Raw genomic sequence first — 13,325 nt, 5'->3', positions numbered from 1 at the left:
GACACACAAGCTACAGGACACACGCTACAGGACACACACGCTACAGGACACACACGCTACAGGACACACGCTACAGGCGTACACGCTACAGGACACACACGCTACAGGACACACACGCTACAGGCGTACACGCGACAGGACACACATGCTACAGGCGTACAAGCTACAGGACACACACGCTACAGGACACACGCTACAGGACACACACGCTACAGGACACACATGCTACAGGACACACACGCTACAGGCGTACACGCTACAGGACACACACGCTACAGGACACACATGCTACAGGCGTACACGCTACAGGACACACGCTACAGGACACACATGCTACAGGACACATGCTACAGGGCACACACGCTACAGGCGTACACGCGACAGGACACACATGCTACAGGCGTACAAGCTACAGGACACACACGCTACAGGACACACACGCTACAGGACACACACGCTACAGGACACACGCTACAGGACACACACGCTACAGGACACACACGCTACAGGACACACATGCTACAGGCGTACACGCTACAGGACACACATGCTACAGGACACACACGCTACAGGACACACATGCTACAGGCGTACACGCTACAGGACACACACGCTACAGGACACACACGCTACAGGACACACATGCTACAGGACACACACGCTACAGGACACACACGCTACAGGACACATGCTACAGGCGTACACGCTGCAGGACACACACGCTACAGGACACACGCTACAGGACACATACAGGACACACGCTACAGGCACACGCTACAGGACACACACGCTACAGGACACACATGCTACAGGACACCCACGCTACAGGACACACATGCTACACGCTTCAGGGCACACACGCTACAGGACACACACACGCTACAGGACACACGCTACAGGACACACGCTACAGGCCGTACACGCTACAGGACACACGCTACAGGACACACACGCTACAGGACACACACGCTACAGGACACACGCTACAGGCGTACACGCTACAGGACACACATGCTACAGGACACACACGCTACAGGACACACATGCTACAGGACACACGCTACAGGACACACACGCTACAGGACACACGCTACAGGACACACACGCTACAGGACACACGCTACAGGACACACACGCTACAGGACACACACGCTACAGGACACACACGCCACAGGACACACACGCTACAGGCGTACACGCTACAGGACACACATGCTACAGGACACACATGCTACAGGACACACACGCTACAGGACACACACGCTACAGGACACACATGCTACAGGACACACATGCTACAGGCGTACACGCTACAGGACACACACGCTACAGGACACACACGCCACAGGACACACACGCTACAGGACACACACGCCACAGGACACACGCCACAGGACACACGCTACAGGACACACAAGCTACAGGACACACATGCTACAGGACACACAAGCTACAGGACACACATGCTACAGGACACACAAGCTACAGGACACACGCTACAGGCCGTACACGCTACAGGACACACACGCTACAGGACACACACGCCACAGGACACACGCTACAGGACACACGCTACAGGACACACACGCTACAGGACACACATGCTACAGGCACGCAGGACACACGCTACAGGACACACATGCTACAGGACACACACGCTACAGGACACACACGCTACAGGCCGTACACGCTACAGGACACACGCTACAGGACACACACGCTACAGGACACACACGCTACAGGCGTATACACTACAGGCGTACACGCTACAGGACACACGATACAGGACACACACGCTACAGGACACACACGCCTACAGGACACACACGCTACAGGACACACTGCTACAGGACACACGCTACAGGACACACATGCTACAGGACACACGCTACAGGACACACACGCTACAGGACACACACGCTACAGGACACACGATACAGGACACACATGCTACAGGCGTACACGCTACAGGACACACGCTACAGGACACACACGCTACAGGACACACACGCTACAGGACACACAAGCTACAGGACACACATGCTACAGGACACACAAGCTACAGGACACACATGCTACAGGACACACGCTACAGGCCGTACACGCTACAGGACACACGCTACAGGCCGTACACGCTACAGGACACACGCCACAGGACACACACGCTACAGGACACACACGCTACAGGCGTACACGCTACAGGACACACATGCTACAGGACACACGCTACAGGACACACGCTACAGGGACACACACGCTACAGGCTACAGGACACACACACGCTACAGGACACACGCTACAGGCACACACGCACAGGACACACGCTACAGGACACACACGCCACAGGACACACACGCTACAGGCGTACACGCTACAGGACACACACGCCACAGGACACACATGCTACAGGCGTACACGCTACAGGACACACACGCTACAGGACACACACGCTACAGGACACACACGCTACAGGACACACACGCTACAGGACACACACGCTACAGGACACACATGCTACAGGCGTACACGCTACAGGACACACAAGCTACAGGACACACACGCTACATGACACACAAGCTACAGGACACACACGCTACAGGACACACACGCTACAGGACACACACGCTACAGGACACACACGCTACAGGACACACGCTACAGGACACACGCTACAGGACACACGCTACAGGCCGTACACGCTACATCACACACGCTACAGGACACACACGCTACAGGACACACACGCTACAGGACACACGCTACAGGCCGTACACGCTACAGGACACACGCTACAGGCCGTACACGCTACAGGACACACGCTACAGGACACACACGCTACAGGACACACGCTACAGGCCGTACACGCTACAGGACACACGCTACAGGCCGTACACGCTACAGGACACACGCTACAGGACACACACGCTACAGGACACACACGCTACAGGACACACGATACAGGACACACACGCTACAGGACACACGATACAGGACACACATGCTACAGGCGTACACGCTACAGGACACACACGCTACAGGCGTACACACTACAGGGGACACACACGCTACAGGACACACACGCTACAGGACACACACGCTACAGGCCGGACACGCTACAGGACACACAAGCTACAGGACACACACGCTACAGGACACACACACTACAGGCGTACACACTACAGGAGACACACGCTACAGGACACACACGCTAGAGGCTGGACACGCTACAGGACACACACGCTACAGGCCGGACACGCTACAGGACACACACGCTACAGGGCACACACGCTACAGGCGTACACACTACAGGCGTACACGCTACAGGACACATGATACAGGACACACGCTACAGGACACACATGCTACAGGCGTACACGCTACAGGCCGTACACGCTACAGGACACACATGCTACAGGGCACACACGCTACAGGCGTACACACTACAGGAGACACACGCTACAGGACACACACGCTACAGGCCGGACACGCTACAGGGCACACAAGCTACAGGACACACACGCTACAGGCGTACACGCTACAGGAGACACACACGCTAGAGGGCACACACGCTCCTCACACACAAATGACAAGACTTCATGAAAAAAGGTCATCGCTAAGAAATTTCCTCTGCCCTCAAACAACCTCATGACCAAAATGTCAAGTGATTAGACGATCAATAACACCGGCTGGAAAAGGTCCCCATCTCTCTCTCTCTCTTCTCTAAAGAAAAGGATGCAGTGTTTCTTTACCTACTGTATCCCTATGAAATATGTTGAGCGTGTGACCTCTGACCTCCCCGTGTAGAAGGAAGGGGCCAAGTATAAGCTCTTTTTTCCGGACATTCCTGCAACATTAAAATCAACTTAATGCAGAACTACGTACAGATGGAATCATCTCTGCCGTGGTGCTTTATGTGCAGATCAGTGTGTGTGCTCTCGGGGATCCTCTCATGACTTACTGAAGGCCGGGGCAGTCGTGTGGGCGCATGTGTAGGAGAGCAGCAGCGGTAAGAGTTCTGCACTATTTAACCAAAGAGACCAGAAATGTGGCAGGAAGTCAAGATTCAGGCCCGGAGCTGCAGAAGTCCTGCTTGTGAGGGAGAGCTCGGTCTTTGGTTGCCACCTAGTGGGGCAACAGCCAAACACCACCAGCTATGTATATATATATATATATATATATATATATATATATATATATATATATATGATAGATAGACAGATGGATAGAAAGATATATGTATATATATACACATATATGTATATATACACATGTGTATATATATATACATATATATGTATATATACATATATATGTATATAATATATATATATATGGATAGATAGATATATGGATAGAAATATGGATAGATAGATATATGGATATGGATAGATAGATGGATGGATAGATAGATAGATGGATAGATAGTTATATAGATGGGGAGATATATTTGAGCCTCACCTGGATCAGGACACTTTGGCTGTCTTGGTTCTTTCCCTCTATGCAGACGTCACATCATGAATAGAGAGCTGCACATTGTGTCCTTGTTGTTTATTTATTGTTAAGTAGCTAAAACGCCACCAGCTTAAATACAAACATAAATTCACCTCAGTAAAACAGATTAACATACAGTGAGTTATTTACAGGTGTGACTCAGGGTGAGTATAAAAGAAACATACAATCCATTGGGGATTGAAGTGAGTTAAAGGCTGTGGCGGGAACGTTTCCTGTGTGGTAAAAAAACAAAGTGCCAACTCAGCCACCAAATACTGAAGTAAAAACACATCATAGTTTGTCATCTGGTCCGAGGTCGAGGAGCACAACCCAACACTGCTGAAACAAAGACAACATGTGTGTGGTTTCGTGTCAATAAGGCACCTGTTTGTCTCATTTCTGGGAGAGTTTTAAATGAAAAAAGAACATCCAGTAGATACAAAAGTACAAAACAAAACAAACCCTCCACTGGTGTGAGGGTGTACTGCTCCTTTTGGCCACTAAGCGGTGCTGCTGAGTCCATTTTCAGGTAAATAAATTGGCAGGATATTGGGTTTTTTTAGCTCTCTTCCGGTGTGATAGTCATTGATTAGCCCAGCTATAGATCAATGACACATGAAACCAGTCGTCAGTCCTCTTCAGTTAGCTTTACATGATAGTTTAGTTCCCAAGTCGCACATGCAGTTCGATATCCAACGTTCACCGTCATCGACGTCCATCATTTAGCCGACGGCCGATGGTTCAGAGGAGGTGAGCGTTCAGGTCGTACTTCTCGCAGAACTTGTCCGTGATGGGGATGCAGGTCAGGAACTCGCACCAGTCGCACTTCACCGGGTAGACGTAGAAGAGGACGGCCAGGGCGGCGAGCAGGCCGAGGAACACTAGCAGGAAGACGCAGATCTGGACCCGCTTCCGGTACATGTCGGTTTGCCCGAAGCTGAAGAGGAGGAGAAGAAAACCTGCGTTAAGCATCTCACAGTGAGAGCTGAAGATCCCATGAAACACGTCTGATCCACCTTGAAGTACAAGAACTGAGACCACAACATGTTGGAATATTAACTAACGGCGAGCTCATCCAGGACTTGAACCCTAAAACCTTTAACACCTCAGGAAAGGCGCATACACAAAGACCCACGGTGCTCATGTCTCTTTAAAGATGAGATACAGAACAATATACATAAAAATAAATAAAAAGGATGTCAGGATGTCAGATATTAAGTAACTCTTTTTATTAGTGGTATTCCCTAAAAATAAACAGTGATCATATTGTGTTTTTCCATTTATGACCTCTAGGGGTCAGATATACCAAATATATTGAGTTATCTTGCTTTCCGAAAAAAAGACTTGAAGGTGCAGGTGCAATGCCTTCATCCAAGAGACAGTTGACCTTTGAGGAGACAGGTGACCATTGAGGATTAAGTTGACCGTTAAGGAGAAAGTTGACCTTTGAGGAGACAGTTGACCTTTAAGGAGACAGTTGACTTTTAAGAAGAAAGTTGACCTTTGAGGAGACAGTTGACCTTTGAAGAGAAATTGACCTTTGAGGAGTTAGTGCTCTTCCAATACTACTCCCGGTCTAAAGGCTCTAACTTCTTAGGTACCGTACTAATATAACATGCCATCCATCTCCCCCCGACTAATCATTTGAGATCCGAAAAGGGACGGAGGGACACGCATCCCTCTCTTCGCTTACCTGATGTACGGCAGGAAGGCGAAGGACAGGAAGAACCCCGACACGAAACCGCAGATGTGGGCAAAGTTGTCGATCCACGGAAGTAAACCGAAGGAGAAGAAGAAGAGCGAGATGGCCAGCAGCTTGGTGAACGCTCGCCACGGCCGCTCCAGGATCTGCCAGCTCTGAAACAGCTCCACGAAGAGGCAGGCCAGGATGCCGAACTGGCTGCCCGCGGGGCCCACCTGAGGAAGAGGAAAGAGGAAGAGCGGTTGTGAGGAAGCTGTGAGGAACCGTGGTCCTCAAACGCAGCATCTCGGTGACACCGTGTATATACACCTCCGCTCTGTAGGGCAGAAAGATGGCCGAGGCCAAGTTGCCGGTGATGCCGCTGAGCACGTAGATGATGGAAATCCTCAGCCAGCCAGCCAGCTTCTCGATGTCCCTCAACACCGTCATCTGGAAAAACACCGACACCAGGCAGTGCAGGATCCTGCAGACACAGAGAAGAACCACCGCCATCTTACAATTCACCGACTTGACGGACGGAGCGGTTCTATTTCAGCGTCTCTCTCTCGGCGCCGCTTTGGACACGGAGGCCCGAGTGTGACGCGCCGCAGGGAGGTTCCAGTCACCCCGCATGGAGGAAGAGCGACAGCCAGAGGCGGGAGAACTGGTCTGGGATCTCCGGGTTGAGGAAAGGCAGCAAACCGCAGACGTCGTCCATGCAGGCCACCTGGAAAAGAGAGAGAGAGAGCGAGAGAGAGAAGATGCATTGACAGGAACATGAGGGTGGAAATTAAATGCTAACTGCTTTAAAACCTCCGTTTCGACCGGCTCCAGTGGCACATCCGGTCACTTATAAGACAGTAAACCTGCAGAGCGATGCCGAGGTTGTGAGTTTGAGAGAATGTAACTGTCTGTATGTGTTTCAGGAAAATGTTTCACATAGGGGCCTGAATATAAAGGCTTCTAATGATGGCAAATATAGGCCATGTTGTCGAGTCGGTGAATGAAAATCAGCAGTCACAGAGACTTTGAACATGTAACATCTTAATCATTGTCCTCTTATGATATAATAACTCGTGCAACTCCTTTGATATACCATGTGTGTACATGTGACAGGAGAACTAGGACAGGTTCAAAGGTGACGAGACACCGATGATGACCGACATGTCCTGGGTTCATCTTAATGGACTTAAGCCAAACATGATCAATTCGAGACCGCCTTGTCCTCTCATTGCCCTCTGCTGATATTACTCTACTGGGCTTCTGAGAACGTATAAACAGGGGGAACTTCATTTCTGACAGCAGCTGTCGGTCCTACCTGTGAGCAGAGGGTCGCCTCCTCGTGGAAGTAGCCGTGCATGAAGTCGCAGTACTCCCTTGAGGTGATTTCACATCTACAACATGAAACATGGGCTTCATCAGCAGATGAACATCTCCTTGTTTTATTGTCAATGAGCGCTGCTCCTCACCGTCCTTTGGTCCCGATGCAGCAGGGCCGGCCCGTGATGGTGCAGTCGATGTGGGGGAGGTTGGTGTGATTCCCAGAATTGTACCGTGTGCAAACCTACAGATATTAAAGCATTAAATATAGCCGTCATGTGAGTGCTGCCTTCAGAAAACTCCCCTTTTATCACTTGTGACCCCTCAGACAACGTCTAACGAGGAAATGACGTTCGACCCTCGACCTGTGAACGTGTGAATGTACTCACTGGCCACAAGGTGATGTCATCCGGCCACTCGTGAGGGGAAACGGAGGCCGGCTGCAGACAGATTCTACAAAAATCAAGCAGCAAAAGTTGAAAGAGGAATTAATGACAGCGAACAATGCAGTCCACGTGTGGACTAAAGGGTTGGGGTCAGTTACCTGGGGTCCTGATGGCAGACGGCGCCATGTTGGCGTAGCGTGCCATTTAGATAGGGGGCGCTTGGATGCTGAGGCCACTTCACAAACACTGCCAGGGTGCTCTGCAGTCGGGGGACGGACAGACGGACAGATCATCGTTAACACCGAGAGACCCCAAAATGGGACCAGGGGCGTAAAGTCAAGGGACCAGGGGCGTAAAGTCAAGGGACCTAGGGGCGTAAAGTCAAGGGACCAGGCGGCGTAAAGTCAATAGACCAGGGGCGTAAAGTCAAGGGACCAGGGGCTTAAAGCCAAGGGACCTGGGGCGTAAAGTCAAGGGACCAAGGGGCGTAAAGTCAAGGGACCAGGGGGGGCCCTTTCCCACTCTTTCTACACTCAGTTCCCACTGACCGAACACTCCTCCTGTAACGTCTGCAGGCAGCCGGAGCGATCGTTCCTCACACAGCAGCCCGACTCCCTCTCGCTCGCTCGCTTCTCCCGGATCAGTATCTGGATCTCGAGGTCTCGACGCATGCACGGGGAGAACTTGGCTCCCAGGTGGATCAGCGCCTCCTGCGGGTGGAGGGACGACATGACGGCCCGGTGAAGTTATCCGTGTAAAGATGATATTGAGACGTTATTCTTTTCATCAAATTGAATGTTCTACAAACACGTGAGTGGCAGAAACTAGATCAACCCTTACTTTTTAGACATTTCTCCCATTACCCTTTAATCTAAGTATCAATATGCAATTTTCTTTTTCACATTACATTTAGCTAACGCTTTTATCCAAAGCGACTTAGAATCATGTTACATTCATACACCATAGACACAGCTGCAGAAAGCAATTCAAGGACACATCTAGGGTGGGGATTGAACCGCCAACCCCACGATAGAAAGATGGACCTGTTAACCACTGACCTACAGATTAGTTGACCTACTCTAAAAAATGTCCAAGCTGCAAACGCCCCCCATCCTGGGTAATCTTGAGTTTAAGAGCGAAGCACAATCAGAAATAGAAGATGAACACACTTACTGAGCTTGGACCCACCCAGAAGTTTTGTTGTTGCACAAACTTCACATTTTCATAAACTCCCTTGTTCCTCAACACCTAAAAAAACAGAAGCAAAAACAGCATTGTACATTTCCAGTGGAAATTCAAGGCATATATTCACAGACGGTATGTTGAATCGTGATAAAATATACTTACAGAGTCCACGGTCTCATGTTGGGAGAAGCCCACGGGGGCAATGCCGTAGATGGCCACCGCCAGGATGGTGATGAGCAGATGGACACATGTGATCCAGTAAGTGAAAAAAGGCCTTGGGGGGGGACAGGAGGACAATTTGGGATGTTGGCACACCGAATCTGTTTCATTTCACGTCGGAGGACAGTCGACAATAGAAACCAGCTGACTCACCGGTGATCGTTCATGTCTTCCATCTGCCGCTTGACGAAGCTGTCGATGCGTTTGCGGTACGAGCGGTTGGTGAGGCGGCCGACCATGCCGAGGCCGTAGGGCCTCTTCTCTCGGGCGAACAGCTTCTGAACGGGAACCGTGATCCTCTGTCCCCGCTGCTGATGGCTGTTGACGCTCACCACTTCCTGTTTCAGACGCACCTTGGGTTGGACCAGAGGGCCATCTTTTGCCTTTCGCCATCCTCTCTCCAAGGGCCTGGACGGAGGGAAAGAGGGACAGTTTGAGAGCATGTCAGGGGTTAATGTCAAATACACGTAAGTACGACTGTGAGGCATGTAGACCCACAGCATGAGGTGACTCCTCTCCAGTTGGTTCTTTTCCAGCGCGCTGCCCGTGAGCTCGCTCTCATCCAGCTGTTTGAAGTCGGCCTCCGACAGTGTCTCGAAAACTTCGTCCGCGTAGCTGTATAGCTCGTCCTGCAGCCCGTCCTGAGGAGATAAAACAAGTCAGTCGGAATTTAAAGCTGAGTGTGCAACGGGATCTGATACGGCAAGAGACAGTCCCTGGAAATACAATATATGTACACTACCGTTCAAAAGTTTGGGGTCACCCAGACAATTTGGTGTTTTCCATGAAAACTCAAACTTGTATTCATCAAATTAAGTGCAAAATTGATAGAAAATATAGTCAAGACATTGACATGGGTATACATAATCATTTTTATTTGAAATATTAATTTTGTTCTTCAAACTTCAAGCTCAAAGGAAGGCCAGTTTTATAGCTTCTCTCACCAACATAACTGTTTTCAGCTGCGCTCACATAATTGCACAAGGGTTTTCTTTGTGCAATTCTTTAAAAAATAAGGACATTTCTAAATGACCCCAAACTTTTGAACGGTAGTAATAAATAAATATATATATATATATATATATATTTATATATATAATGAAGAAATATATATATATATATAGGTGCTTAAAACCGACAAATTAATGTTTCACTGATATAAAAAACAGAATGGAGCCTCATCGAGTGCTTCGAGCTAAAGTGTGGATGGTTACTTGCAATTATTCATATTTCGGACACAGTTATTTTGAAGGTCGTCCTGCGTTGTGCTCACTCTGGTGAAGAAGGACGTGTCCAGGTCATCCGTGAAGTCCACGGTGTCGTCCTCAAGGAAACTAGGGGGCATGAAACTCCGCCGGCGACATCGCCCGCCGGTGCTGTCGGTTAATGTCCGGCCCTGATGAGCAGAATCACACACACACACACACACACACACACACAATATTACTTTTAGTGAAATATTGTCCATCCACATGTGTGTGTGTGTGTGTGTGTATGTTGTGTGTGTATGAGAGAGAGAGACAGGAAGGAATGAAAAAGCACCTTCATCAAAGCCGCTGCGGCCTTGAGGCTCATGACGGCGACGGACTCCCGTTTGCGTCGGCGTGGCAACCGGTTGAGGGCAGAGCGCGAGCTGGAGAAGGAGCAGAGGGAGGCAGTGCCGGGCGTGACGGGAGTCTGCGGCACGCTGAAGCCGTCTACCTCCTCCACCATGCGGAAGGCACGACCCCGAGCCAGGGGGTCGACGATCTGCACGCGCACACACACACACACACACACACACACACACACAAACAAACACAATAAACACACAGCGACAGAGCAGTGATAGCACACATTTAAACTCGGGTTAGATTGATGGTCCAGGTTATGGAAAAAATGTTTCATCAGTTTCGGTTTTAGTGATAGAGAATTGATGATGATAATAATAATAATAATAATAATAATAAGACCTTTTCAACACAAGTCAGTACACACAGAAAAATAATGGTTCTTTAAAAGGCTTTGTGGTTCTACGAAGAACCATCACCTATTCAAGAACAATTTTTTTGTATGAAGCACCTTTATAGGTTCTTTAAAGTTACTCTTTTAGAACATGGTTCTTTAAAGAACCCTGGTTTGAAAGGTTCTTTGTGGAACCAGAAATGGTGCCTTAAGGGGGGATGGGGGGGAAAGCCATCAATAGAACCCGAGGCCAGGTTAGAGGTTACAGCGAGCGCTGAAGCCCTAATGTGATGTAAAAAAAAGAAATACAAAAGGTGAACATCTCCCCCCCCCCCACCCTCCCCTCCCCTCCCCCCGGCGCCGCCCTACCCTCTGCATGCCATAGTGGTGGTGACTGGGGTGGTAGGGTGGGAGGTAGAGGGGGGGAGGGGTCTCAGTGCTGGCCAGGGAGAGGTTGTCCTGGCTGTGGAGCTCCATCTCCCTCATCACCTGCGGCTTCAGGCCCCCGTACAGCTGGCTGCAGTGCTGCAGGCTCTTCCTCCGCCATCGCTGGGTGCTGTCGCTGTCTTTGCTCACCCCGAACCAGTCGGCCGTGCCCCTGGGGAGAGGACGGATTCTGGTAAGCAAATAAGTGACAACTAAATATTCCGACTTCATATTCCGACTTCATATTCCAGCAGCTCTTTTGTAAGGAGGACTTCCAGTGGAGCTCTGTTCTACAGTTTGGCTATTAAAGAATAAAATAATGTCTTCCCATTGTGCAACAACACCGACTCTAGGTGCTTCTGAAAATCATGATAACGGGCTGAGACCACCTTTCATGATTTTCGTATACATCAGTTTTAGCCCTCAAACGCACACACACACACACACACACACACACACACACGCGCGCGCACACACACACACGATCCTCAGACAGATTGAGCCGTACAGCCGTCCTGATTAGTGGAACAATGCGATGATTACTTGATTGATCGCAGCTGGTTGTCGGGGATCGGCTGGCGGCTTAATTGGTTTTTCGTAGGTTGATTGTATTCTCGTCTATCGCGATGAGTGTGTGTGTGTGCGTGTGTGTGTGAGTGTGCGTGTGTGTGAGTGTGACAGAGCGTCTTTGGAACCGTGTGCGCTACACACATGTAGCCAAAATGCACATTATAGTTTCATATAGTTAATAACAAATTCAAGACTAAGGAAAAAGACAGAAACTTTGAGCAGCTTAAGCTACTAGATGTTTGTTTTAATACCAAATTAGATGAATTTAAAACGCACACATCAGCTTTAGCCGCATCGTGCATGACGGTGAAGTTATTGGATGAAAAATAAAGCATCCACGGCACAGGTTCTTAATCTCGGGCCTGCAGCATAACAGATGAACAAATCCCTCCATTGAGTCCCATTTGATGCTCTCTCTCTCTGTCTCTCTGTCTCTGTCTCTGTGTACATGTGCATGTTTGATTATGTGGGCGCAGCTTTAGAGAGCCCGAATGAAAAATCCCGCCCCCCTTCTCCCCCCCTCCTTAATTAAACAGTGCTTTTTAACCGACGTCGAGGGGGGAGGCCACACAAGGGGGAAACTGTTTGGAGAGCGGAACACTCAGAAATAAACACTCGGTCCTCATCGTCTAGAAGGACGCCAGCTGGGGTAGCCTTTTAAGGCTGCACGGGGGCAGGAGAAAGGGGGGGGGGATGTTTGAGAAAGACTGGAAAGGTACAAATAAAATCCTTGTAAAATACAGATATCAATCCAGATCAACGTAACGTCCACGACGGTGAAATAAAATAAAGGACTACAGCGCGGATCCGTCACCTCATCAAAGATTAGATCTACTGAGCCAGTAGAGAACAGAGCAAATAGGGTAAATATGAACGATGATGATGGTTACTGAGTTTTCTGATTGGCTCAACTGTTATTATTATTATTAAATTTTTTTTTGGAGAGGTAATTCTTCCTTTAAGGTCACGAAGGTCAAGTTCCCAATGACTGGATGGTTAAGGATTGTCTCCAAGTAGGGATAAGCATTTAAAAATAATTGCTGATCGGAAATGCTGCTTCACATCGTGACATTAAACGTCTTTTTTTTGCACAATAAGAATCC

The 13,325-nt window shown here is 49.3% G+C and overlaps 1 protein-coding gene across 5 annotated transcripts in view; it reads right to left on the bottom strand.

Moving 5' to 3' along the window:
- Positions 1–4,533: 4,533 nt before the first annotated feature.
- Positions 4,534–13,325, bottom strand: part of rhbdf1b (rhomboid 5 homolog 1b (Drosophila)) — a 31,000-nt gene continuing 22,208 nt past the window's right edge. For 3 of the 5 annotated variants that reach the window (XM_056429725.1, XM_056429728.1, XM_056429730.1), the window contains 16 exons: positions 11,596–11,824; positions 10,825–11,031; positions 10,556–10,678; positions 9,781–9,923; positions 9,436–9,690; positions 9,226–9,337; positions 9,052–9,126; positions 8,427–8,588; positions 8,037–8,137; positions 7,882–7,945; positions 7,642–7,736; positions 7,491–7,566; positions 6,799–6,899; positions 6,503–6,656; positions 6,185–6,408; positions 4,534–5,428 (listed from right to left, as the gene is read on the bottom strand). In XM_056429725.1, the coding sequence (XP_056285700.1) occupies positions 5,233–5,428; positions 6,185–6,408; positions 6,503–6,656; positions 6,799–6,899; positions 7,491–7,566; positions 7,642–7,736; positions 7,882–7,945; positions 8,037–8,137; positions 8,427–8,588; positions 9,052–9,126; positions 9,226–9,337; positions 9,436–9,690; positions 9,781–9,923; positions 10,556–10,678; positions 10,825–11,031; positions 11,596–11,824 (2,317 nt within the window). In that variant the 3' untranslated portion in view covers positions 4,534–5,232. Of the gene's footprint in view, positions 5,429–6,184; positions 6,409–6,502; positions 6,657–6,798; positions 6,900–7,490; positions 7,567–7,641; positions 7,737–7,881; positions 7,946–8,036; positions 8,138–8,426; positions 8,589–9,051; positions 9,127–9,225; positions 9,338–9,435; positions 9,691–9,780; positions 9,924–10,555; positions 10,679–10,824; positions 11,032–11,595; positions 11,843–13,325 lie in introns of all 5 variants that reach the window. The other 2 variants (XM_056429727.1, XM_056429729.1) reach the window with 2 other exon arrangements.

Source organism: Pseudoliparis swirei, chromosome 13, assembly GCF_029220125.1.
Source record: "Pseudoliparis swirei isolate HS2019 ecotype Mariana Trench chromosome 13, NWPU_hadal_v1, whole genome shotgun sequence".
Lineage (NCBI taxonomy): Eukaryota > Metazoa > Chordata > Actinopteri > Perciformes > Liparidae > Pseudoliparis > Pseudoliparis swirei.
Note: the sequence above shows the minus strand (reverse complement) of the source record. Positions and strands in the feature narration are given on the sequence as shown.